Source organism: Monodelphis domestica, chromosome 2 (genome assembly GCF_027887165.1).
Source record: "Monodelphis domestica isolate mMonDom1 chromosome 2, mMonDom1.pri, whole genome shotgun sequence".
Lineage (NCBI taxonomy): Eukaryota > Metazoa > Chordata > Mammalia > Didelphimorphia > Didelphidae > Monodelphis > Monodelphis domestica.
Window position 1 is genome coordinate 102949392 of NC_077228.1, and position 26848 is coordinate 102976239.

The following is a 26848-nucleotide window of genomic DNA, read 5'->3' on the forward strand; positions in this document are numbered from 1 at the left end:
CTCAACATGACCAATATGGAAATGTGTATTTCATGAAAGCACTGGTATAACCAATATTTTTTAAATTTTATTTATTTTAAGCCTGTACCTTCCACCTTAAAATTATGATCAATATTGAACTATTTACCACTTAGGGGAGCAGAGAAAAGGGAGAGATGGAAAAAATCTGAATCATAAAATGCCATTAAATAATTATAAAAAATTATTTCTACATGTAACTGAAAAAATTTAATTAAAAAGAATGAAGCCAACTTGGGAACAACTAGATGGCTCAATGGACTGAGAGTCATGCCTAGAGATGGAAGGTCCTGGAAAGAGATGAAGTCATAACTAGATGGGAAAGAAGTTGGTTCAATTCAATGGAGGATGATAAAGGTGGGGCATCCCTGTGGACTCTGTAATCAATTAATCAATACAAGGGTCTCTTGCTCATCACAGGCCTCCTCTACTGGGACAGAAAAATCCTTGGAGTATTTGGATATCTAAAGTAGGAGGATTTCAGAAAAACATGGGAAGTTTTTACAAAATGATACAAAGTGAAATCAACAGAACCAGGAGAACATTGTACACAGTAGCAGCAATATTGTAACACTGCTCAACTGGGAATGATTTATTCTTTTTTAATCCTCGCCTTCCATCTTAGAATCAATACTAAGTATTGCTTCCAAGGCAGAAGAATGGTAAGGGCTAGGCAATGGGGGTTAAATGACTTGCTGAGGGCCACACAGCTAGAAAGTCTCTGAGGCCAGATTTGAACCCATCTTCCATATGGGTCTCTATCACCTAGCAGCCACCGAACTGCCCTAAGGAAGTGATCTTCTTATGAGCCCAGTGCTTATCTAGACACCCTACTGAAGACTTTTCTTGCTGTCTTCAATATAGAAGGTATCCCATGACACAGAAAAGACATATCTCCATATTTGTAAGATTGTCGACCGCCATGAAAGGAGGGAGTACAGTAGTAACAGGGCAAGGAATCTTGGGCCAGAAGTCTCCACTGTGGAGACTTTTGCCTTGTCTCTTTCAGGCTCATTCTGTTGCCTTATATCTTAGCAGCAACTAGCTGCTTAGACCAGCAGAATTTATCCTTGGGATCTTGGGACCAGGCAGAAAACTGAATCGTTGTCCATTCCAGGTGAGTCACCAGAGAGAGGAGCTAAGCAGAGACCCCCCCTGCTGGAACACAGCATCTATTTAGTCTGATTGTGCCCTGGGAAGTCATTATTATTATCAAGCATGTCGCCATCTGTTCTAAAGCAGAGAACCAAGAGTCCAAGCGAGGGCTGCCCCCACTCAAATTCAGCCAAGGTTGGTCAGAAGACCACTGAGAAAGAGAGCTGCTGCTAATCCAAGGAGTTCCTTTGTTTGTCCGCAGGATTGAGGAGCCTTAGAAGGACTGGGGAAGGAGGAGGTTGGGGGGGGGCACGCCTGGGCTTGGGAGCACTGAGTCGCAGTTGGCTAAGTCAAAGGGAGGTTCTCCCCAAATCCCAGCACCAGTATGCTGAGCCACTGCGAGGAGGGGGCTGCCGAAGGGGGATCCAGGTCAGAGACAGCATGGAATCAAAGCTCTTATGCCCATTGGGAGAAGGTTTGGACCCATGAGTGGTCACACTGTACTGCCAGCTTATTCAAGATAAGAAAACCCAGTCTCAGATGGGTGGGGTGGGGTTGTGGGGACAATAGTCAAAGATGAAAGAATAAGAAACACAAAGTTCTTAAGAATTGGTGGCTAAAGTTCAGGTAGAAGGCGTGGGCCAAGTCAGACACCAGAGATCAGAAGATTTTGAAACTGAGACAAAATGTACTTTGGAGAGGACGCCTCTCTTTGCAACAAGAGCCAATGAGCAACAACCTAGGACAGTCACCCCTGAGGTGGTTAGGCCCCAAGGACTGGGGTGACCATTGAGCCCAGAGCCCCAGCAGCGGCTTCCCCAGGCTGGACCAACCCAGCCCAGTTCAGTTCCCACTGTGGGAAAGGTCAGAAACTGACAGGCAAATACTCTTCTGGTGAAATGCCAAACAGCATGGAAGTAGGCTCCATTTGCTGTTCCCAGCTTCCATTTGGAGCGCATCCCTGCCTCCTTCCCTGCGCCCCCCCCCCCCCCAGTTACCTTGGCCTTCTTCATCTCTGCCACCTCAGCCTGAAGCTTCTTCAGCTCCCGCTCGTAACGGGACTGGTTCTTGAGCAGCCGGGCGTGCTCCTTCTGGGCTGCCTGCAACTTCTGAAGGTCCCGATTCATCTCCCGCAGGCGCTTCTCGTAATCAGCCCTGATCTTGTTGGCTTTCTCCTCGGTGTAGCACTCCATGGTGCCTGGGCCAGGAGAGAGGGTGCTCAGAATTAGGGCCAGGTGATGGGCAGTGATGGGAGGACCACAGACACACACTTCCATTCTGTAATTGACTCTGTGAATTTGGTGAAGTCGAGCATTTCGTGCCCCCTATACGCACCCAAACATTTGTTTTCAAGTCATGCCTGACTTTTTGTGACCCCATTTGGGGTTTTCTTGGCAAAGACACTAGAATGGTTTGCTGTTTCCTTCTCCAGATCATTTTATAGGTGAGAAAACTGAGGCAAACCAGGATAAATGACTTTACACAGATAGTCAGTGAGGCTAGATTTGAGCCCAAGAAGATGAGTCTTTCTGACTGCAGGTCCAGTATTCTATCCACTATGGCAACACATATACACATCCACATCCATACATACTTATATACAAATACACACACACATATACACACCTGAACTTCTCCCATCTGCCTGAGACCCTGGCAACGCCCTCTATATGAGCCCGGTCCCTCAGGAGCTTTACACAGAGAGCTGCCCTCCTTGGAATTGGCCCATTCTCCTTGTCTGAATCCCCCCTGCTGCTACTCTGCCCTCAGTCCTTCTTCCTGGTCCTCCTACCTGGAGCCAGCCAGCTACCCAGAATCTCCATGTGCCAGGGGCTGTGCAGGGTATTCTCATCATGCCAACGTGGATGTAGCACAGTGCCTGGCACACAGTGGGTGCTTTTCTCAAATTGGACTAGACAAATGCTTCCTCTTCTATCTCTAATAGCTTGGTGGCTCAATGGCTAGAGCCTTGTGAGACCTGGAATTAGGAAGACCCAAACTGACATTTGGCCTCAGACATTTACTAGCCAAGTGACCCTGGGTAAGCCACTTATCTTCCATTTGCCTTAGTTTCCTCAGCCATAAAATGGGGATAATAACAGCACCTCCCTCACAGGGTTGTCATGAAGATCAAATGAGGTCATTGTAAAGTGCTTGACATGGTGCGTGGCATATACAAACACAAATATATATATATATATGCATATATATGTGTATATATATTACTTATTCCCTTCCCTTTCTCCAATAGAATTCCAAGTAAATATGAAGAAAGGGGGCAGGGGCATCCTGAGGGAGCTTCCACACCCCAGGCACTAACTCGAGGTGTTAATGTAATGCTAAAATGTACCTTCATGTGGGAAATACGTGGGAGATGTATGATGTGTGTATGTGCTGGGCACCATGGTGTGAAAGGGAGGGCTAAGGGAAGAACTCGGGAATGCATAGGTCCAGAAATGAGCAAAACAGAGGGAATTGAGGAGTAATATAGGGAAGCCAAAGGAAACGAACCAAAGGATGTTGCATAGGATCTGGAAGCCTGAAGATATGACCCCACTTATTTGGAATGGAAGTTACAGGGCTGGACAAGTCTGCCTGTTGCACATCAATTGATCAACCAATTATCAAGGGGCAACAAGGTGATTCTGTGGATAAGAGAACCAGGTTTGGAGAGGGAGGTCCTCAGTTCAAATGTGGCCTCAAGCACTTCCTAGATGTGTGACCCTGAGCAAGTCACCTAACCCCTGTTTGCCCAGACCTTACTAACTGTTCTGCTTTGGAACCGATACTTAGTATTGGTTCTAAAGTAAGAGTTTTTTTTAAATCAATAAATATTTATTAGCACCCACTGTGTCCCCAGCACTGTGCTAAATCCACATTGGCATGATGAGAATACCCTGCACAGCCCTCAGCACACGGAGATTCTGGGTAGCTGGCTGGCTCCAGGTGGGAGGACCAGGAAGAAGGACTGAGGGCAGAGTAGTAGCTGGGGGACTTGGACAAGGAGAATGAGCCAATTCCAGGGGGAGGGGGGCAGCTCTCTGGGTAAAGGTCTTGAGGGATGAGGCTCTTATAGAGAGCAGTGCCAGGGTCTCAGGCAGGCGGGCAGAGTTCGGACTTGTGAGTGTGTATGCGCATGTAAGTACATGTGCATTGTATGTGTGTGTAGTTGTACATAAATGTGTATTATAAATGGGAGTGTATGTGTGTTGTATGGCTAGGGACAAGTGTGTGCGTGTGTATGAAATTGTAGGGGTGTGTGTACATACTGAGGTTCTGTAGTACTCGGTCCCGCTCAAGCTGGGTATCCCGGATCTTGTTCTGTAACAGGATCAGTTTCTCCTCATACTGGTGCTTCAGAGTCTGCAGTCGTCGCTGGCTATTCTCCAGCTCATCGATCAGCTTCTGCTTGATCTCAATCTCACAGGTCAAGTCAGCCAGGTCAGCTTGGAAGTTCACCTCTGTGGGAGGGTATTGGGGGAGAGATGGGAATTTGGGGAGAGGGGGAGAGAGAGAGACAAAAGAGAAGAAGGCAATATTGGATAAAGGTCTTGAAGCAGGACTCGGGCAAAACTGGGCTCAAATTGGCCCTCAAATACTTCCTAGCTGTCTGCCTTAGTTTCTTCAGCTGTAAAATGGGGATAATAATAGTATCTACCTCCCAGGGTTGTTGCAAGGATGAAATGAGATATCTGTAAAGAGCTTTGCAAATCCTAAAAGTGTTATATAAATGATAGCTATTATTATTAGAAATGTAGGATCTGAGAGTAGTTAGGTGACTCAGTGGATTGAAAGCTAGGTTCTGGGTTCAAATGTGACCACAGATATTTCCTAGCTATGTGACCTAGGCAATTCATTTAACCCTCATTGCCTAGCCCTTACTGCTCTTCTGCCTTTATGCCAATATACAGTATTGATTCTAAAATGGAAGATAAAGAGTTTAAAAAATGAGGGGTTTGGATTTGGTGGTCCCTTCCAGAATTAAATTTATGATCTATAACCCTGCTTGGTAGGTCTGCCTGCCACAAGTCTCTCCTCACTCCCCTCTATTCAGTCACCAAAGTGCTTTTCCCAAATCGTAGGTCTGGTCTTGTCATACTCTAACTCAATAAACTCCAGTGGCTCCCTATTACTTTCAGGATCAAATCCAAAATTCTGTTTGCATTCAAAGCCCATCATAATGGAGTGATGCCTTCTTCTCCTCTTGGCACATAGTAGGTGCTCAATATATGTTTCCTGACTATGGGGTTCTCATTGGCAAGACTAGGTATGACTCTCAACCTGATTTCATCTTTTTTTTTAAAGCCCTTACCTTCCATCTTAGAATCAATACTAAGTATTGGACTGATAAGGGCTGGAGTTAACCTGGAGTTAAGTGACTTGCCCATGGTCATACAGTTAGGAAGTGTCTGAGGCCACATTTGAACCTGGGACCTTCCATCTCTAGACTTGACTCTCTTTCCATTGAGCCATCTAGTTGCCCCATTCCTGATTTCTTCTTGATAAGAATGAAGAGTTCCTGGGTAGAATAAGGGGTTCTTTAGTCTTTGATTTCATGACCTGGAAGGCTGGAAAGCTGAGCTTCCCTTCCTGGCATGACCATTTCTCACCAGTGGCCTCTTCGGACCCTTCCAGTTCTAAATAAATCTATCTCTTCAATCTTCCCACAGACCTTCCCATTCCCAGCCCGGGGGTCAACTAACCCTTCTCTTCAGGATCTGAGTCTGAGTCTACCACGCTCTCCTCGCTGCCTGAATCTTCATCTTCATCTTCTCGTCCTTCTTCTTCTTCACAACCGCTTTCATCGCGATCTTCCTCTTCCTCCTGGGCATGTAACACCATGATAGTCCCCCCCACCCCCACCCAGCTGCTAGCTCTGACCCAGGGTCAGAAGGCTCCCCCCAAAGGACTGAGTGAGTTCCCATGAGGCCAGACCAGGATGGGAGAGGTACTCTGAGACTGAGGGATGAGAGGATGTTCATTCATGGTTGTGCTTACGTGCATAAACACACATATTCCGTGAGGAAGGCAATCAATAGGGGAAGAGGTTGATACACAGAACTGTGGCTGGATCTTTGTGACCCTTCCCCATTCTGAAAAAATTAGAGCTGCCTCCAGAGGTCAAGGGCCCTTTATGCACTCATGGAACCCCTTCTTTGTGGGTGAGATTGGGGGGAGGGGGCAAATACAAAAACAGGGACCATTTTTTGGCTCTGATTGAGGCTGGGGATATTCCAGAGACTTCCATCTATGGCCCTTCTCCACCCCTTTTTCAAGAGACTGATGTCTGGTGAACCCCAGGAAGGAATATCTATGTAAATATGGGTATAAAATGTATATATACATATGCACATATATATGTGGGGGATGAGGAAATGTGAGGGGGCCACCCTTACCTCCTCAGCTTCATTCTCATCTGTCTCTTCTCCATTCTCTTGATGTAACTTTGCTCTCTTTTTAAATGCCTCTTTCTCTGGGCTGCCCACAGGATGGAGATGGAGAGGGGGATAAGGGTATTAAAATATGGTGCCCAGAATCCTAGGTTATGGATCTTAGGGGCCATTGTACCTAAACTCCTTGTTTATAGTTGAGGAAAGTAAAGCTTGGAGATACTAAGTAACTCGTCCCTGGACACACAGCTAGTATAATATTGGAGAGGAGATCTGAACCCACATCCAAGGTCCAACCACCTCCAGGTCAACACTCTATTTATTCCTTCATCTTCCTGCTCCAGGGGTACGGTTCATAGTGAAGAAAGTTAGGGGGAGGAGAAGTAGGGAAAACTTCTATTCTTGAGTTTGGGAGAAGGGATGATTTCCCTCTAAATCGTAGTAGACACGGTGGTGAGGTCAGCCAGTAATCTTCATTTACCAGTGAATTGGTTTTTAAACTTTAACCCAAGAAGCCCAAAATAAACAGTTAATGAATCTCTGTTTTTTCCTCCACACCTGAGATCATGAGACAGGGCAACGTAACCTTTGACCATATGCAGTTGAATAACTCCCTGAGACAGCAGGCCACCAGAGAAAGAGATTTCTAGAGCCTGGTGCCATTGGGCATGAAGTCACCAGGGCGTTGGCCTGGGCTGGTACAGAGATGGAGCTTGGTAAACAGCCACTATTAGTCTCCCTCCTTTCAGACCCAAGTCCAAGAAGGAGTGAATGTCTCCAGGGGAAGAACCCCCACCCCCACAGGAAAGAAGTGACACCTGCCTGGTCTTTCAGTTGCCCTGCACCTCTCACCAATGCCCCGTTGTCAGATGGTGGTGGTGGTGGACTCTCCTTTACCTTTTTCTTCTTTGTCTGGTCTCCTTTTTCTTTAGTCGTTCCAGGTCTTGTTTGGCTTTGCGGATCACCTCAAAGGCTTCTGTTTCCATGGAAGTTGATGGGCTACTCATATAGCCTCCTTGGGTTTGGGGAGTGGGATTGCTTGTGGAGTAGGGGGGCCTCATGGCGGACCGTGAGAGAGTACGGCGCAGAGATTCATTCATTGCTTCACTCTCCAGAAGCTTTGTTCTGAAGCGGAAGGGAGGGTAGGGAAATGAAGTCCACTGGAAGGGCTATCCCTTAGCCCAGCCATTGCTAGAGTCCCAGATGCCCCCCTGGGGTCTTCCCCATCCCAAGTGCTCACCGAAGCTCCTCAATCTCTCGGATATAGTTCTGGATCAGAGTACCAATGGCCTCATTGCCATCTCCTGGCGGGGAACAGGAAAGAGATGTCTCAAGACATTGGTGACACTCCCAACAACAATAATACTGTGAGGTGGGTCACTTTATTTCATATATAGAGTGGCACCTTCAAAAAAAGGGGCGATCCAGCGATTCAGAGATAGCTCGAGTGGGCTAAGAAACAAGTAGGACATAATGACATTATATGCCTCTGCTCTAAAAGGAAAAGAAACAGAAGGTCAGGGGCAGCTAGGCAGCACAGTGGGTAGAGGACCAGGGTTCAAATTTGGTCTCAAACACTTTCTAGCTGTGTGAGTGATCCTGGGCATGGTCCCTGAGTCTCCATCGCCTAGTCCTTACCTGTCTCCTGTCTTGGAACCAATACTTAGTATCAATTCTAAGACAGAAGATAACGGCTTAAAAATAACGAAATGCCCAATGAAACTTATGGCTAGGATCATTCAAAGTTAAGAAGTGACTTGTTATACCTTAGAGGGTTTTTTTCCTCATCCTTTCTCTTCTTTGTCCCATTTGGTGCTACATGGATTATTTATTTATACTTAAAGAGGAGGTAAAAATGTGTTTTGTTATCATAAAGGCCAATATCACAATCTTTATAAAGACTGGTCAATCAATGTCCAGTGGCATATACTCAAGGACTGTAGTTTTCCAGGCCCCAAACCGAGCTGTTGCCTAAACTGCCTTACCCAAGGAGGGGGCAAGGCGGTGCTACTCACATGGTAGCAATGACTAGTGAAAGAAATCACAGTCCGGAGGAGGAAGTGGATACTCTTTAGGATGAAACTAAATTTGCATTGAGTCATGTCATGGACAAGTCAACAAGCATTTATTAAGCACCTACTAGATGCTAGACACTGGAGGTATAAAGAAAATGGGGGGGGGAATAAAAACTAAAACAAAATCCACTAGTCCAGTGTTGAATTTGAAGAAAGTAGCTGCTACCTTACTATCCGCTTGTCATACCATATCTAACAAACCATTGGCCATCACACACTCTGTCTAAACAGAATGACGAGGCACATGAAGGATCAAATTGGCTGAAGGAAGCTGGGATGTTTTCCCTCACTCAATGGATGTCTGTAAGGGGCAGCTCATAAATGAGATCCTTTTCCAGGCTTAGGTGAGACTCTCAAGTCTCTTCTAAACCTGAGCCTCTGCAACTATTTAGCCTGAAAGAAGAGAAGACTGAAGGGAATGTGATCACTGTCTCTAAGGATTTGAAAGGCCAACAAGTGGAAAGATGCCTGGATTTGTTCTATTTAGCTGGAGGAGCCAGGAGAGATAGAACGAAGGACAGAGGCTGCAGCAACATCTCGGTTGGGGGACAACTCCCTAAAAATTAGAGCTAACCCAGAGTGGACAGGGCTGCCTGGGCACATGGGGGCTTCACTCACTGGAGATTTCCAAACAGAACCTGGATGACCACTTGTCAGGGATTCTAGAAAAGAGATTCCTTTTCAGGTATGGGTGGATGGCCTCTGAATGTCTTTCTGACTTTAAGAATCTGTGCGGGGGCCTGAAGCCTCCAAGGGGGACTCAAGTAGTCATCTTACTGTCATTTTGCACTTTAAGAACCATTATCTTGTTTGATTTTCAGAATGAATCAGTGTGATGGGTAAGGCAGAGGTCATTACTGAAGAAACAAACACAATAACTGGGGGACTTGTCCAAGATTGCCCAGATCATGAGAAAGAGAGGTAGAACTAGAGCCCAAGGTTTCTTGATTCTCAGCCCTCTTCCTGCCTTAGGTTGGTTGTCAGTCTGTTCTGGATGACTTAAACACACTATGCTCCTATCTGGTTCAACAAACTATTTAAGGATCTTTTTTTTTTTTTAATACAATAGGCACAGTGCTAAATGCTGGGGATAGAAAAACAACAAATCCTCTATCTGTTGATTTATGGATATAAAGTAGGGAAAGAGCATTAAGAACTAAGGAGGGGGGTAGCTAGGTGTCTCAGTAGATAGTGCCAAGCTTAGAGAGAGGAGATTTTGGGTTCAAATCTGTCCTCAGATACTTCCTAGCTGTGTGGCCCAATTGCCCAGACTTTGCAGCTCTTCTTTCTTAGAATTAATAACAGGAAAGGAGTAAGGGCTTAACAAAAACAAACAAACAAACAAAGAAACCCCCAAAACAAACTAAAAAGATCTCCTAAGGGTTGACACATATGCTGATGCTCAAATTCTAGGGAAGATGGGAGGTGGGAGGTGAAGGTGAAGAAGGAGTATGTCCTAAGCATAGGGGAGAACCTGTGAAAAGGTTCAGTAACAGTGGACAGGATGTTGAAACTGAAGGAAAGAAAGGAGATTTGGCTGGAAGAAAGTCTAAAGGAGAAAAATCTGAAAGAAGCCCAAATGGAAGGCTGGAGCCAGCCTAAGGGAGGTTTTAGGTTCTCAGGGTCTGCCAAGGGTTAGCAATGGACATTAGGCTTTTGCCAACAAACTAGCAACCAGGAGTGTTTTTACCACTTGGGCCAAACTAACCTGATTGTGCAGGGGCAAAAGGAGGAAAGAATAGGCATTTCAGTGCTTAGACAATGCCATCTGGGGCGGGCAAGATCTCTCTAGTCATTCAAGAGCACCTACTCTGTGCTGAGAACTGTGGTAGGTACTGGGAATGGAAAGACCAAAAATGGAAGAGTTTCTACTCTTGAGGGCTTTACATTTGTCAAGGGAGACAAGAAGTGCCTAGAAAAATATCAAGAGTCAATACAACGTGGTTAGGGAGGGAGGGAAGGAGGACAGCAGCCGTGTTCTCTCTCTTGGGCTCAGTCCATTCCCCCTGTACTCACCAGCTTTAGCCAGGAGCAGGCTGGCCTCCTGGCTCATGAGATGGGTGACTCGATTGTTGATGGCATCAATGGCCTCCTGCATGGCTTTCACCCGCATTCGCAGTGTGCCATTCTCTTTCTGCAGCATGGCATTCTCCCGGTACAGGTCACTGTAGCCCTCTGAGCCATCCTCGCCGATCACTCGCTTACCCTGGGAGGACGAGGAGGAAGAGGAGGCAGATGGGAATTGGTCAGCAGTCTGGCTCAAAAGAAAGGGAAAGGCCTGAGGAGCCCATCTCTCACTGGAAGGATTGCCCTTTTTTCATAAATGGCCTCCTTGACCACCACTCTCAGATTAAACTGCTTAAAGCCTGCTGATGACCCTACTCTCTCCCTTTTTGAAAACAGAAAAAATGCACAGAAGAAGCCAGAAGGCACTTTAGAAGTCAACACAGGCAAATAGGACAGCTCTGGGAACTAATGTGCTAAATTTAGCACAGATTTTAAAAGGAAAAAAACAAGTTGTACACAGTGAGATTTGAGGTTTTGTGTATGTATAGATGTATATAATATATACATATATATATATATATGTTGTTCTTTGACTATAGAATATTCAGGTTTGTTAAATTCAACAACAGAAAACATTTTTTTCAGTCCAAATTCTTTATCCTTATATTCAAGGCTTTTTATATTTTTCTTTTTCCTTTTGAGTCTTATCTTATCCTCTTACCAACCCTCATCACTCCTGTTACACTAGACTCCAAATCACTTTCTTGTTTCTATTTATTTTGTCTTCATGAAATGTCTAATCGCCCCAGTCCACCTTTGGCCCCTGGGCATCTCCATCTCTCACGATCCTACGTGATTTTTCATACCAACACTAATTCTGCTTCCTACATGGAAGCCTCTCGACCGCCCCAAACACAAGGGTCTTTCTTGGTTCTGGACTCATGTGGCATGTTGTTTTCATCACTGGGTGATGCTCATCCATATTGCGTGCTTCCTACTCTCTCCCCCCCCCCCCTCTCTCTCTCTCTCTCTCTCTCTCTAGCTCAGTCTCTCTCTCTCTCTCTCCCTCTCTCTCTCAGTCTTCTCTCTCTCTCTCTCTCTCTCTCTCTCTCAGTCTCTCTCTCTCTCTCAGTCTCTCTCTCTCTCTCAGTCTCTCTCTCTCTCTCTCTCTCTCTCTCTCTCTCTCTCTCTCTCTCTCTCTCTCTCTTTCTCTCTCTCTCTCTCTCTAGCTCCTTCCTTGAGGGCAGAGGCAAGTGCTCATTTTTATGTCCTGCTTGCATGCAGCTGGCACACCACATGCCACCAAGCACTCTTTCTTTCACTTTTGCCTGCTTCCTCTCCTGCTCTGCCTGGGGAGGAAAGAAAAGGTGAGGAGCAAGCTGAAAAGTCAAAGGGAGAAACTGGACCCCACCTGGCTACAGCTTGGAATGAAGGCAGAACTGCAGCCAGCAGGATGGCATGGACCAAGTAGTGAATTATGGGCACTGCTAAGTTAAACTCTCAGGGCCCAGTCTAGAGAAGCAGGGCTCATTCTAGCCCGTAGGCAAGGGCTATCACCCCCCAACACACTCACCGCTTTGTATTCCATCAACTCCATTTGCAGGCGGGCAATCTCTGCCCGAAGGGCACTGATCTGCTGGCTGGTCTTATCCTGGTTCACGATCACCTTGTTCTTGATGTTCCGGGCCCTGTTGGCATACTTGAGCGTGTTCAGGGTCTCCATAAAGTCCCTGTCTGATGGACTCACACAGGCAATCATGATTGTCTGGCTGGTAGGGATGGAGAAGAGATGGGGCAGAGACAGACAGCCCCACAGGAAACATCACATTTGAGCCAAGTCTTCTTTCCCGATGCCATCTGAAAGCCACTGGCCACAAATTCCAAGACTCAGATGACCATGAGACTTCTATTCCAACAGTTTATGTTTACAATTTACTTAGCTAATGGGGTCAGTGAGGTTATGGCTCATTTGTTTAGAGATCAATCTAAGAAATAAATAATAGCAAGACTTTATATTGCTAGTCTTAATATCTAGTTTTAGCATTACAGATGCCTTGTGAGTTAAAAAAGGGGAAAGGATCTATTTTCTCCATTGTACATATACACAATGAGACGGCTGGAAAGTGTGGAAACTAGAACCCTGGACTTAAGAGTCAGGAAGAACTGAGTTTGAATCGTGCTTCAGACAGGCACTAGCTGCACGAATCTGGGCAAGTCATTTAATCTCCCAATGCCTCAGTTATCTATTCTGTTAAGTGGGGATGAGAATAGCACCTACCTCACAGGGTTGTTGTGAAGCTCAGATGTGATCATATAGATGTAAAGTCTTTTGTAAACCCTAAAGCATCATATCAGTGTTGGCTCTAATTATTATTATTGCCACTGGGTAATAATGATGATGGTGATGACGAAATACACATGAGAAACTGACACTGGGCCAGAATACATGATTGTCCACAAAAATCATCAGCATTGCTTTGTATTACCAACAAAGTCCAGCAGCAAGGACAGAAAGAGAAATTCCATTTAAAATAACTTTGAGACAATCTAAAATACCTGGGGGTCTTCCTGCCAAGACAAACCCAGGAAAACAATTACAAAACGCTTTTCACACAGATAAAGTCAGACTTAAACGATTGGGAAAACATTCATTGCTCATGGAGAGGCCGAGCCAATAGAACACAATAAATGACTTGTCCAAGATCACTGAAAGCCCTGGGTTTTCTGACACCTGGCCATGCCTAGGGCTCTTTCTATCAAACTATGCTCAATTACAACCAGTTGTGCTGGATAGGAGCTCGCAGTAAATGGGTGCACTGGTCTCTATGGGAACCCTTTCCCCAAAATGGTTGCTCCGGTTACCTGTTACCCCCGAGTGAGTCCTGAAGGAGTCGAGTGAGTTTGGAGTCCCGGTAGGGCACGTGTACTGCCTTTTTGCTCTGGTCTCCAAGGGCACTGATCACGTTGCCCAACGCCAGCTGCAAGAAAGAGACCCTGACCTTCAGCAGGGCACCCCGCAGAGCCAGGTCCCCGAGCCTTCTCGTTCTCTACTGTCCTTGGCTGCCCCCACGCTCCAAGAGTAGAGGGCAGGCTGGGCACCATGACTCTATTGAAAACTAAGGCAAGAGGATAACAGAAAGAAACACAGGAGAAGGGTACAGAAACAGAAGCGTGGTGTGGGGAAAGGAGATCTAGGTCACAGGAGCAACCTCTGCTGCTAGAGCGGGTAAGGGCTTCCGTACCAGGCCACAGTTGATCGAGATGCCCTCCTTGGCCCTCTCGCCTGTGGCCCCTGTCCGTTTCAGCCGCTCAGAACCTGCCAGATCGACGAAATGAAACTTGGCCGTGAGTGTCTCATACTCATTGGTAGGGGCTGTACCATCAGTAAGGCCGGGCACCTCATCATTCACCTGTGGGAGAAGCGGGCATTACTGAAAGCCCCAATCCCTTCCCTGTGCCCAAGAGTCACTCCTAGATCATGGGCTTCAGTTCCCTGGGATGTCTGGGTAAGGAGATGAAGCGGGCATTACTGAAAGCCCCAATCCCTTCCCTGTGCCCAAGAGTCACTCCTAGATCATGGGCTTCCATTCCCTGGGATGTCTGGGTAAGGAGATGAAGCGGGCATTACTGAAAGCCCCAATCCCTTCCCTGTGCCCAAGAGTCACTCCTAGATCATGGGCTTCAGTTCCCTGGGATGTCTGGGTAAAGAGATGAGGCAGGCACGGAACATATGGTCACTAAGGCTATAGAGTCACAGAGATGGAGTTTTAAGGATCTCAGAGATCATGTTCTCCAATCCTCTTAATTTATATAGGAGGAAACTGAAGCTCAACAAAGTTAAGTGGTTTGCCCAAGATCCCCCCAGATGGCAAAGGGCAGAAGCAGGATTAAAACCCAGCATTGTTTCTTTCACCATCACCTGCTTCATCTCCTGCCCTCCCTGGGACTTTTAGAAGCACCAGACTGGTTCTCACCATAGCACACTCCTTATGCCTGTCTTGGGGCTGCTTACCAGTTCAGGCTGGGCACAGACTCGCATCTGGCACAGGTGGATGGTGAAGATGGCATGAGAACGGGAGCTCTGCACATTCATTTGTGTGCTGGCTGTTGTCCGGGACAGAGCTCCTTGCTTCAAACACTGGATCAGCTGCAGAGAAAGGGGATAGTGTATACAGGGGTCCTTCCAGGGAGCTATATCTGGCAGAAATGAAAACTGTCCACAAGCAGAGACACTTTGTTTAATGGCCCTAGTATTCCTATGCTCATGCCAATCAGGCATCACTCAGGAGAACCGATGTCACTTGATCCTCATGACACCCCTGGGAAGTAAGTGCTACTATCATCTCCATTTGACAGATAAGGAAACTGATGCAGACAGATGAAATGACTTGCCCAGGACCACAAAATTAGTTAAGTGACTGAGGCTGGATTTGAATTCGGATCTTTCTGACATGGGTTCAGTGATCCATCCATTATGCTACCTAGCTGTCTGTCCTAATAAACTCCCACCTCTTCTTGGGAATTGATGAGACGGGAGGTGACGCCTGTGGTGTAGATACCCCCATTGGCATCCTCATGGATCTTAATGTTGGATTTTCGATGGCGGGAGTCAAGATCTCGGGTGCTGTCGAACAGGTCCAGGATCTCCTCATTGTAAAGCTGAATGTAAGAAGAGTAGAAAAGAAGGAAAGAGTGGGTTATTCCCTAGAGGACAAGAAGGGACTCAATGACCCCTCCCATGCCAACTTTTCTCTTTCATAGCACTGTATATTCTTCTGGTAGGACTTCAGTGTCCTACTTGAGCAGGGTTCCCAAGAGGGTCAAAGGGCTGAGAATCCAGAGACTTTACAACAGGCTCCATTCAGGTTATAGAATAGGATGGGATTTCCACTTCAGGCGGAGCCAGTACCAAGATATCAGACTACTGGGCAAAGCTTCTTATGTGGAGATGAGCTCAGATGGGAACTTAGGAAGACTTTTGTAGACTGACACAAAGTGAAGTAAGCAGAATCTAATAATCTATCCATCTATCCATCCATCCATCCATCCATCCATCCATCCATCCATCCATCCATCCGTCCATCTATCTATCTACCCATCCACCTATCTATCTTTATATCTATATAATGATTGCAATGATGTAAATGAAAGAATGACCACAAAACAATAAAATCTGAAATCTGGGAAACTATAATGACCAAGCTTAGCCCCCTGCCCCCAAATGGCATAAGGATGCATCTCTTCATGCTTCTTTGTAGAGGAAGGTGACTGAGTTTGAGCATGATATGAGACTTTCTATATGTCAGATATTTTTCTTGTTTTGTTTTTTAAACCCTTATTTTCTGTCTTATATCACTTCTAAGAGTGGCAAGGACTAGGCAATCAAGGCTAAGAGGCTTGCCCAAGGTCAAACATCTGGGAAGTATCCAACGCCAGATTTGAACCCAAGTTCTTGCTCCTCCAGGTCTGGCACTCTATTCACTGTGCTTGCTAGCTGTCCCTATGTCAGTTTTGCCAATCTGTTGTTTCCCTCTTTTTTTATTCTTGGTTTAAGGGATGACTCTATAGGAAAGGCAGAAAGGAGGGACATGTTAAATAATAGAGGTGATATGAACACAAAAGATATCAATAACATTTTATTTATTTTTTAATTTAGCACCCTTTACCTTTAAGGGCAAAAGTTCAGATATTCTCTAAGTACATTTGGGCAGGTTCTGTTCTTCCTCTTTACATGGCCCTGACTGGAGGATAGAGGTGGGAATTAGAACTAGGAGAAACTAGGGCTTGCTTTGTGTGGCAATAGGTGAACCATCACTGGTCTGATGTCCCAGGTTTGTGTCTGCTTCTATGTAGGGATCCTGTAGCGTCCTGCTTTCTAGAATAGTTCAACCCAGTCTAGAATATTTCCCAAAGCTCAGGGTAAGTTCTCCTCTATAGTCACCGCCAGGGAAAGTACCACCTGCTAAGGGGCAGGGACATTCCCCAACCAGGATCTGGGAGCCAGGAACCCAGAAGATGGACAGGTGGACCCTAGAGGACAATACGGAAGGAGACAGCTGAGGGTTGCAGCCACTGGGTTCCTGCCTCTGGGAATTCTGATAGCCTGGACATCCGAGGCTTTGATGAGCCTCAAAAGGACGGAAATATCAAGGCAGGAAAGGGAAGAAGAACAGGAAAAGACTGACTGGGATTTGGGTGCCATTAATGCCCCTGTCCTCCCACATCTGTCTGTCTTATAAACAGACAACCTGGACTCTTTTAACCCTTTTCACTCTGAGGGCACTATTCTAACCAGTGGCTCTGTCTTTGGCACAGCCTTTCCAGGAGGCAACTAGTTCCCCTCCCTTTGGATCTTATTTCCCTGGCAACAGGCTGGAGAAGGAAAAGCAAAGGGACAATAAAACAAAGACAAATCCATTGAATCTGAAAGGAGCCCAGAGTCCCTGAAGGGCAAAGGAACCACACTCTGGTCTAAGGACACCAAGGAGACAGCAGCAGACCCAGGAGGGAGCAATTAACCAACAGCCCCTGGGGAGAAGGGCCAAAGGCTGGCAGAGTTGTTTTCCTGGCTGCTCTGGTTTCCCCAGCTTTCTGTTCCTCTCTCAGACAGAAATCCAAGCAGACAGAGCTGGGGGGGGCGGTTTACAGGTTTCAAGCCCTTTCTTTGATGGGAAGGGAAGGAGAGAGGACATTCTGTGGGCAGGGGGGATAAGGCTTGGGGGAGAAGAGGCAGAAGGGGACTTCCTAAGTCATTCTCTCTCAACCAGGGTACAAATTCCAGATAGGAAGACACCTTGGAGATCACCTAGACCAGACCTGTCAAATGAGGTCAGAACCAGACTAAAATGTCATTGGGAAATATTAAAAAGTATAATAGGAACATAGGTAATGCAATATGTGGTTTTCTAAGTGAATATGGGGTTGACTGAGATCCTTACCTATGGTTTTTCTATTTGAAGTTGACACCACTGATCTAAGCCAATTTCCTTCTGAACTATTTTTTACAGATAAGGAAACTGAGGTCAGAAGTTTCATCAACTAAGGTCATACAGACTTGTGTCAAAATATTATATGAACCTAGATCTACCCTTCTAGACCCCTCTAGAGTCCCCCCCCCTCTGATTGGGAATGGTCTCTCCAGGGTCCTGGGGTTTCTTGTGGGAGTTACTCATCAGTGCCATAGAAAGGTCACACTTCTGCTTCCACCAGGAAACTCTAATGTCTTGCTTCCTGTCCAGACATCTGCCTTCTTCAGACCAGGATTAGATGGACAGACAATAACTGATCTTAGGCAGGATAAGGTCCGAAAGGGCAGCCGCTGACAGGAGCCTAAAGAAGTCTTATTCCAGAGAAAGGGAAATTCCCCCATGTCAAATCTAAGGAAAGTGAGGCAGATTAAGCAAATGGCCAAAAGCAAAGGGACAAGGGAAGTCAGATATGGGGGAACTGAAGTTAAATGGCTTGCCCTCTTCTGTAAAGAGGATGAGCTGTTGTTTTTCACCCATCAAGATCACCTAATCTGTTTTTTGACTCCTGGGAAGGTTGTGATTCACATTTCTCCTTTGTACTGTTCCCTCACCTCTTAAATCCTAGGTACCTTCAAAGACTACAACAGAAGCTCATTGGAGAAATTAAAAGGTGTCATAAGAGAGTGAGGATTCAAACATAAACCTCTTAACTCCCCAGTCTAAGTTTTACCAGGATTTGGCTCCAGACGTGGCTTTTCTCCTGAGCTAGGACTCCTGACCCAGCCCAGTACTAGCTTTATTTTTCCCATCCATGGGAAGTTTAGTTCTGGCCTAGAGGGAACAGATGTTGGGTTCAAAGCATCTTTCTGGCCTTCTGATCTTAAGCCCAGACAAAATGTTCCTCAGGATCAATGGCCCATTGCAACAAGATGGCAAGCTTGACTGTATCCAGCAACCCTTGTCTCTCTATCTCCTTTTCCTCCCTCAGCCCTAGCTGGGCTAGGGATAATCTACTCATGAGCCTCAACCTTCCTCTCTCCCAATAACCACAATCCCATTCATAGCAAGGCCAGTAAACTCAGGTATCAGCCATCCTCTGCCACCAAGAGGGGTGGTAGAACAACCTTGCCAGAGTAGGACAGGCCCAAACTCAGAAATCCAGGCTCAGGGCTCTGGGGCACCCTTTCTTCTTCCCCCTTCTCTTCTATGCCCACCCCCTCCTCCAAAATAAGGCAAATAGGACAGGTTCTCTGTGCAGGCCCCAGTGCACAAGGCCCAAATGTCCCCTATTGGGCAATCAGATTAGAGAATTAGAGCTAGAAGGGAATTTAAAGGCCATTTAGGCCAGCTTCTCCCTCACCCATGTTTTATAAATGAGGATGTGAGACATGAAGCAATTTGCCCAAGGTGACTCAGGAAGTAAGTAGAAGTGTCAGGATCCAAACCAAGGTTCTCTGATTCCAAGTCCAATGTTCTGCCTGCCATGCCCACCTGCTTCCCCAAACAAAGCAGCCAGCCCCTAGCCAGCTCTGGGTCTCCCCTTGGATCCTCTACTTGCCTTCTTGGTCTTACCTCCAGAAACTGTGCACTGACTTTGAACTCAGGCCCAGGTACTCCCTGCTCCTGGGCCTGTCTCTTGCGTTGGGCAATGCCCCTGAAGAGGTGGGCTATGGCCCTTGGGATGATACCATGCTCCTCTTCTGATGTGTTTATGTCGAAGCCAGTGCCCATGGTGTATGTCTTCCCAGCTCCTGTCTGTGGAGGGAGAGATGGGACAGGACTGTGAGCCACTTTGAAAGCATCCTGTTCTAGGAGGAACCTGAGCTAGTGGGCCAAAAGGCAAGAATCTGAAGCCTTCCCCAAACCAGTCAATACATCCTCTTCCTCTCTGTTCATCATGGTTCCCCACTCCTTCAAGATTCTCATCTCTCCCAGAAAGGCTTTTTCAAGTCATTTCACATTCTCCAGAGAATTCCTTTCATGCTAGCATCCTTAGACAGCATAACTTTGTGACTGGCACTTGCTACTGAGATTCATTGTCTTGTGTATCTCTTATCAAAGTAGGAGCTGACTTGGGGATGAAGGGAGACTTTACCTGTCCATAGGCCAAAACTGTGGCATTGTAGCCCTCAAAGCAGCCTTCAATAAGCTTGCCCACACAAGCTGTGTAGATCTGCTCTTGCCAAGTGTCCAGGTCAAAGACAAAGTCATAGGTGAAGGCCTTGTCCTTCCCCAATAGCACCTGGGGCTCCCCAGGAGTGACTGAGGTGCAGATGTGACAGCCTTCAATCTTCTCCTTGGATAGCTGGGGCCGGATCCTGTTCAGGGAGACAGACAGAGACAGAGGTGGGAGAGGGAGAGAGGGAGAGGAGAGGAGGAGGAGGAAGAAGAAGAAGAAGAAGAAGAAGAAGAAGAAGAAGAAGAAGAAGAAGAAGAAGAAGAAGAAGAAGAAGAAGAAGAAGAAGAAGAAGAAGAAGAAGAAGAAGAAGAAGCAGAAGAAGAAGCAGAAGAAGAAGAAGAAGAAGAAGAAGAAGAAGAAGAAGCAGAAGAAGAAGAAGAAGAAGAAGAAGAAGAGAAAAAGAAAAGACGAAGAAAAAGAAGAAGGGAGGAGGAGGAAGATGAGGAAGAGGAGAGGGAGAATTTTAATTAGGTTTCTAGTCCAGAAATAAAGAATTCCTTGTATTCCCTTTCCCTCCAAACTTTCTTAGAATTACTATGTCCCCTTCATCTCCTTGGTTCAGGAGAGAAGGGAAGCCCCTTGGGTAGGCTAAGACTCTCAGAAAGAAAGCATAAATGAAATCTCATTCTCTAGTAGGTCACAGTGCTAGGAAGGGAACCAGCAACAAAGGCCAAGAGGCATTACCATCTGTCTATCATGCCTCCCAGCTGCATTTCACTTCCTCTAGGCATCAAATGTTCTCTCTTTCCCAGAAGCCCTCAACCCAGGCCCCTGGAGCTGGTGGGACTTTCTGAGGCACAAGCCCTGGGAGGCAGCCAGGCATCTCAGGGCTCTATCTCTGACATGAGAGATGGGCCAAGGAGAGAGAAAGTCTTATGAGCCAAGAAATGTTCAAGAAGTCTCAGAGAAGGGCAGGGTTCTCTGAAAGGGACCATAGGCTAGACATACAAAGCTGGGCCCAAGTCCAAGGGGCTAGCAGCATGAACCCTAAAGCAAGGGGATGGAATGGAGAAACAAGCATCCATCTGGCATGAGCAGGGAGAGAGCCATCAACAAGGCCTTTCCCTCTTAGGTCCCACTCCCTCCCTTTTTATTGGCACCAAAGCAGCTGGCACCATGGTGATATCCCCATGGCAACGGAGTGCCTGCTGAGGTGTCTGGGGTGGGTAGGAGGAAGCACCCCCCCCACCAAATAAATTGAGGGAGGGGGAAGTTGGGCTCTGCCACCCATCAGCTCATGTAAACCCCTCCTGCCTGCTCCGGTCCCTCACAATGAACTGCCTGTCAGACTTCTCATCCTAAGCCAACATTTAGAGATGAAAAGACTGAGAGGAACCAGAGTCAGAGCCCAGTGGAGCCTGAACTTAGAGCTTCAGGGCTTTGGAAGACAAGCCAGCACCTCTCTTCTCTCTGACCCAGGACCTCTGACGTTTAAAAAGCTTGCAAAATTAGGGTAGAATGGACCAGGGGTGTCAGGAAGATAAAGATGGGCCAGATGGGCTCAGAAGAAAAGAAACTTACTGGTAACCATATTGGGGAAGGTGGTGCCCAAAGGTTACAAGAACAGGACTATCACCTTGGCTGGCTCAGATACCATTCACACTTAGCTGGAACTCATAAAATGATTCTTATTGACAAATAACCCAAACAAAAGAGAAGAAAAGCCAGCACTATGAATCACTAGGATTTTTTCAACAAAGATCACTTCCCTTTTAGGAAATGGGAATGGGAAATTACTGGGCTCCCTTAACGACCTTCAACGTTAACTTCTCCCTGAAATGCAGGCTCATCTTTTAATTCCACACAAACAAAATTAGGATTTGGTAATGAAAGATGTCAACAGAGCAATGCATGATCAACAAAGAAAATGGGCTGGCCACATGGCCAGATGCTGGGAGCCCAATGGCTTTACTAGTATCCTAAGGATATTAAGAAGAAGGGGAGACAGGGAGAAGCAGCTAGGTGGCTCAGTGGATAGCGATCCAGGCTTGAAGACTGGAGATCCTGGGTTCAAAACTGGCCTCAGACACTTCCCAGCTGTGTGACTGGGCAAGTCACTTGACCCCAGTTGCCTAGCCCTGACCACTCTTCTGCCTAAGAACCAAGATTCTAAGACAGAAGGTTAGAATTTAAAAATAAAACAAAACTGTAAGAGAGGAAGGCTCTTTGGTCATTGAATGTCTTATCTCTGGCTCCTACTCTCAGGTAAGGGAAGAGCGGCACAGCATGGGCAGACACAGAAGGGCTGCCATTGCATTGTAAGAAGGAACACATCCAAGTTCCCTTCCAGCTCTAAGTCTATGATGTGGGCCTCAATACAATAAAACTCCAGATCATTCTTATTCACAGGCTGCCAGGGGTCACACTCTTACTGAGATGAGATAAGGTAGTGACCAGAGAGGCAATGGAGTGTACTGGGACAAACTCTGACTCATAGTCACAAGACTTAGAGATTCCACTCAGGACTACCCCACTTACTTTTTGGCCTTGGGCCAAGTCATTCAACTTTCCTGGCTGTGTGACCCTGGGCAAGTCTCCTAGCCCCCATTGCCTAGCCCTTCCCACTCTTGTGCCTTGGAACCCATATTTAGTATTGCAAGGTAAGGGTTGAGAGAGAGAGAGAGAGACAGAGAGAGACAGAGAGAGAGAGACAGAGAGAGAGACAGAGAGAGACAGAGAGACAGAGAGACAGAGAGAGACAGAGAGAGAGAGACAGAGACAGAGAGAGACAGAGAGACAGAGAGAAAGAGAGAGAGAGAGAGGGAGAGACAGAGAGACAGAGAAAGAGAGAGAGAGAGAGAGAGAGAGAGAGAGAGAGAGAGAGAGAGAGAGAGAGAGAGAGAGAGAGAGAGAGCATAGACCTAATACTTCAACAACCTTGAACTATCAGAGATGAGAGCTGGGTGAGCAAACATGGTTCAGGATCCTTTGGCCTCACAAAGTCTGGCGATCCTCTCTCTGTTCCAAAGAAGAAAGGGGGCTCCCATCCCTCCTTAGGACTGTGGACAGCAACCCCCGAGCTTCAAAAAAATGCACTTCCCTCCCTCCCAGGCTTTCTTCCTTTCATGCTAAGATTTTCTGGATCCAATTCAAATACCATTTAATTACCACTAGCAAATGGCAGCTCTAACGATTGGAGGAAATCAAATCAGGTTCCCTGAGGACAGGCTGCTCGGGTGGGGGTGGGAGATCAACGCAGCCTTCCTGACTGGTTATAAACTGCTGAGTTTACTTTGACCACCCCCAAGAGGCCCACCTGTCCGAGAAGAGGAAGATAAATACAAAGGAGTCAGGCTCTTAGAGGCTTTGAACGTCCTGTGTTCAGGGCCAGCTCTGCTCAGCAATTGCTCAGATAGCTTTGGGGCCCTCCATGATCCCAGGGGTCCCTAATTCAAACCATCCCCTCTGCCTCGCCCCCAGCTAGGAACAAGAATTCATGTGACGTCTCCCCTCCAAGTGCCCCATTCTGGTGAGAGCTCAACCCTACAGAATTCTACTTGCCTAGATCAGGCAATGTCATTAGGGGGAAAGGATGCCATGTTCATGTTATTAAACCTCCTCCCCATGAATAACTCAGGCCCTGGGCCCTTGGGATCTGACAAGTCAGGGCTTTTGTCTTACTTACCAGGGCTCAGACCACCATTCCTCTACCTAGATTTTGGGTCCCAGCTCCCACCCACTCAAGACTTTGGGTCCCAGCTCCCAGCCACTCAAGACTTTGGGTCCCAGCTCCCAGCCACTCAAGATTCTGGGTCCCAGATCCCACCCACTCAAGACTCTGGGTTTCAACTCCCAGCCACTCACTCATGATCATTTCTAATCAATTTCAAAGGTATCTTCCTCTGTTAGAAGGAAAACTCTTTGGGGCATCTTGGTGGTTCAATGGATAGATAGCCAGGTCTGGAGATGTGAGGCCCTGAGTTCAAATTTGGCCTCAGACACTTCCTAGCTGGGTGACTCTGGGCAAGTCACTTTTCCCCCACTGTCCAGACCTTACCTATCTTCTGCCTTGGAACCAATACTTAGTATTGATTCTAAGACAGAGGGTAAGAATCTTAAAAAAAAAAAAAGAATGTAAGCTCTTTGAAGGCAGTGGGGCCAATCTTGCTTGCTTGTATTCAGATTCCCAATCCTTAGCTCTCAGCAGACAGTTAAAAAAAAATTAGACCCTTTACTTCTGTTTTAGAATCAATACTAAGTTTTGGTTCCAAGGCATAAAAGTGGTAAGGGTTATGGGCAATGGTAAGGGTAAGGGCAATGGGAGTTAAGTGACTTGCCTAGGTCCAAACAGCTAGAAAAGTGCCTGAATCCAGATTTGAACCCAAGACCTTCCATCTCTAGGCCTGACACTCTATCCATTGAGCCACTCAGTTGTTCAAGAAAAGAAGACAGTAAGGTACAGTGGATGGAGTATTGGCTCTTTCCCAGGGGACTCCTCTCATTCTCAACTCTGACATTTGCTACCCGAGTGAGCTTAAGCAAGTCACTTCACTTCTCTGGACCAGTTTCCTCATCTGTAAAGTTGAAGAGGTTGAACTAAGCCTCTTCTGGTTCTAGAGCAAAGGCCTTGTCTTAAATCTTATTCTAGATAGGCTTATTACTTGCATTGTGCTTTGGGCATATCTATGAACCACTCTGGGGCTCCACTTCCCAATAAGAACAATAATAATGAGCATTTATGCAGCACTTTAATGTTTCCAAGCCTTTGACAAATATGATCTCACTTGGTCTCACAATATCCCTGCAAGGTAGTGCTATCTTTCCACTCATTACATCCCTGGGTGTCTGTGCGCCTGGCCACCAGAGCCAGGACTCCTTGTCTCCTCCTAGGTCCTCCAGGGAGAGATAATAGACTCATATGAGGCAACTAAAGCAGTTCTGAAACCCCAAAGGCCACTAATTGATCCCCAACCTAGGCTTGTCCACCTCTCTGGCAGTGAGGCAACCTATGTGCCTTCTGGATTCCCTTCCTCCACTTTCTAAGAATCAATGAACTGTGGGTCAGAAGAATCCTCGGAGATCATCCAAACCAAAGCACAGACGAGCCAGCGCCCACCCCCCACTAACACCCCTATTTGGGAGACCTCCAGCCTCTGCTTAAAGGACAATAACTTGCAGAACTCTAATTTTTAGGAAGTTGTTCCTTATGGATATCCAAACCTAACTTCCATCCATAGATCCCAGTTCAGAGGCCAAGCAGAATAAATTGATTCCTCTTCCATGTAACATTCCTTTAAATAATGGAAGATAGCTGCCATACTCCCACTTCTCATCTCCAGACGAGAAAACTGAGACCCAGCCTAGGACCTGCCCCTTCCTCTAGGTCACCCAGGCCCAGATCCCAGACTCATGCATTGGGCACCTGCCTGGGAAAGAGCACCAATCAGGAAATAGTCTAGCTTTGTGGTGCCATCTTGGGAAAGTCAACATTTCTGAGCCTCACTTTTTGGGATGGTTGGCTGGGGTAGAGGGGACAGAGAGTCAGATGAAATTATCTCAGAGTTCTAAATTTCTACAATCAACGAAGTTCTCTGAACTGCCCCTTGCACTAGGGGATCCCCCGAGGGTGAGGTTACTTGGGGAAGGTTTTGTTAGCAGAAAGGTACCCAGTAGATAAGCACCAGTCTCTCCACCCCACCGGAGTCAGTCTGGGTGAAGAAAAACATTCAGCAGGTCAGCATAGTAAGTCTGGCTGGAAGGAGAGGAAGGGAAACCTAGACCTCTCCTCCTCCTTCTCCTCCTCTTCCTCCTCCTCCTTCTCCTCCTCCTCCTCCTCCTCAGCCACCACCCCAGCAAAGCGGAGGGCATAGAGAGGTCCCCCTAAGCATATACCTTCCCCTTTGTACCCTGGGAGGGCATAGAGAGGCCCCCCTAAGCATATACCTTCCCCTTTGTACCCTGGGAGGGCATAGAGATGCCCCCCTAAGCATACACCTTCCCCCTTGCACCCTGATGGAGATCTGGGGGCCCTGGCTCCCACTCCCACATTGCACTTGAGCCCATGTCACCCAGGGATGGAAGAGGAGAAGGAAGGCGTGAGTCCCTCAGGCAAAGGGCTGGGAGGCTTCCCTCTGGCTTCAGAGAAGATGGCCAGCACAGAAAGCCCCCTGAACCTCCCAGAACAGAGCCCGATCTATTCCTCACTTGGCAATGGGCAGCCTGAAGTGAGAGAGAGAGACGGAGTCTTTTCAGGAGCAGGATCTGGCACGGCGGCGAGAGCTCACAAACTTCCTCCGTCCACAATGAAGAGGGAGTGGGGCAGATGTGGGAATGGCCCTTCCTCCTCCAGCAACACACATACACACCACAGACCTAGGCTAATAGGCAAGCGCCATCAGCGTCCTGCCTTTCAGAGACAAAGGCAGCAGCTTTAGGAGGGGGAAATAGCTGAGCTCAGCACTCCCACAGCTCCTTGGAGGCAGAGGCAGGGAGGGCAGCAGGCAAAGGGGACCAGGAGGAAATGCATGAAAGGCCATTCTGAAATGAGTGGCCAACCTTCCCCACCCCCATCCCAATTCTGGCATGTGGAAAGGGGCCTCGGGACCTGCAAACAGCCGACACCTTGCAGGGAGAGGGGAAAGGAAGCGGCCATCTCCGTCCCCCATCCAGGGAGAGATTCCTGGCTTCCAAAAGCTCCTTACAGTGGGACCTAACAATCTAATTAGTCCAGCCCTGGCTGGATCCGTGCCCCATGGGTGGTTCCTCATTTTCTCCAAATCCCTACCCACCTTGCACCCTTTTCCTGGCTCCAGAGATCCACCAACCTTCCATCTCTTCCATGTTCCCTTTTATATACCTATTAAAGTACATATTGGCTCCCCCATTTGAATGTAAACTGCTGGAGCCCAGGCACCATTTTTTTTGCCTTCTTTGTACCCCCTAGCACTCAGCAGTGTCTGGGACTTATAAGTGATTAATAAAGGTTTGGTCAATCAACAAACCTTTTGTTTTCCTGGCAGGCAAAAAAGAGAATTGTGTTGCCAGTTCTCAAGGAGTTCACTTTCTAGTTGGGGAGACAATGCAGAAGCTACTATGAAAATATAGATAGCTGGATAAACAGATAGATATAGATAGTGCCAATGGGAGGTCATCTCAAAGGGAAATGGGGGTAGGGGA

The 26848-nt window shown here is 47.0% G+C and overlaps 1 protein-coding gene across 12 annotated transcripts in view; it reads right to left on the bottom strand.

Moving 5' to 3' along the window:
• KIF21B (kinesin family member 21B) overlaps positions 1 to 26848 on the bottom strand; it is a 77365-nt gene that overhangs the window by 34542 nt on the left and 15975 nt on the right. For all 12 annotated transcript variants that reach the window (XR_008916143.1, XR_008916142.1, XR_008916141.1 and 9 more), the window contains exons 2-15: positions 19649 to 19871; positions 19126 to 19308; positions 15095 to 15244; positions 14598 to 14732; positions 13828 to 13995; positions 13448 to 13563; positions 12159 to 12354; positions 10595 to 10784; positions 7744 to 7807; positions 7401 to 7628; positions 6510 to 6591; positions 5817 to 5937; positions 4383 to 4574; positions 2112 to 2311 (exon numbers count right to left, since the gene is read on the bottom strand). Coding sequence is in view for 7 of the 12 variants with exons in the window: in XM_056815703.1 (XP_056671681.1) it covers positions 2112 to 2311; positions 4383 to 4574; positions 5817 to 5937; positions 6510 to 6591; positions 7401 to 7628; positions 7744 to 7807; positions 10595 to 10784; positions 12159 to 12354; positions 13448 to 13563; positions 13828 to 13995; positions 14598 to 14732; positions 15095 to 15244; positions 19126 to 19308; positions 19649 to 19871 (2248 nt within the window). In the remaining 5 variants the exon portion in view is untranslated. The remainder of the gene's footprint in view (positions 1 to 2111; positions 2312 to 4382; positions 4575 to 5816; positions 5938 to 6509; positions 6592 to 7400; positions 7629 to 7743; positions 7808 to 10594; positions 10785 to 12158; positions 12355 to 13447; positions 13564 to 13827; positions 13996 to 14597; positions 14733 to 15094; positions 15245 to 19125; positions 19309 to 19648; positions 19872 to 26848) is intronic.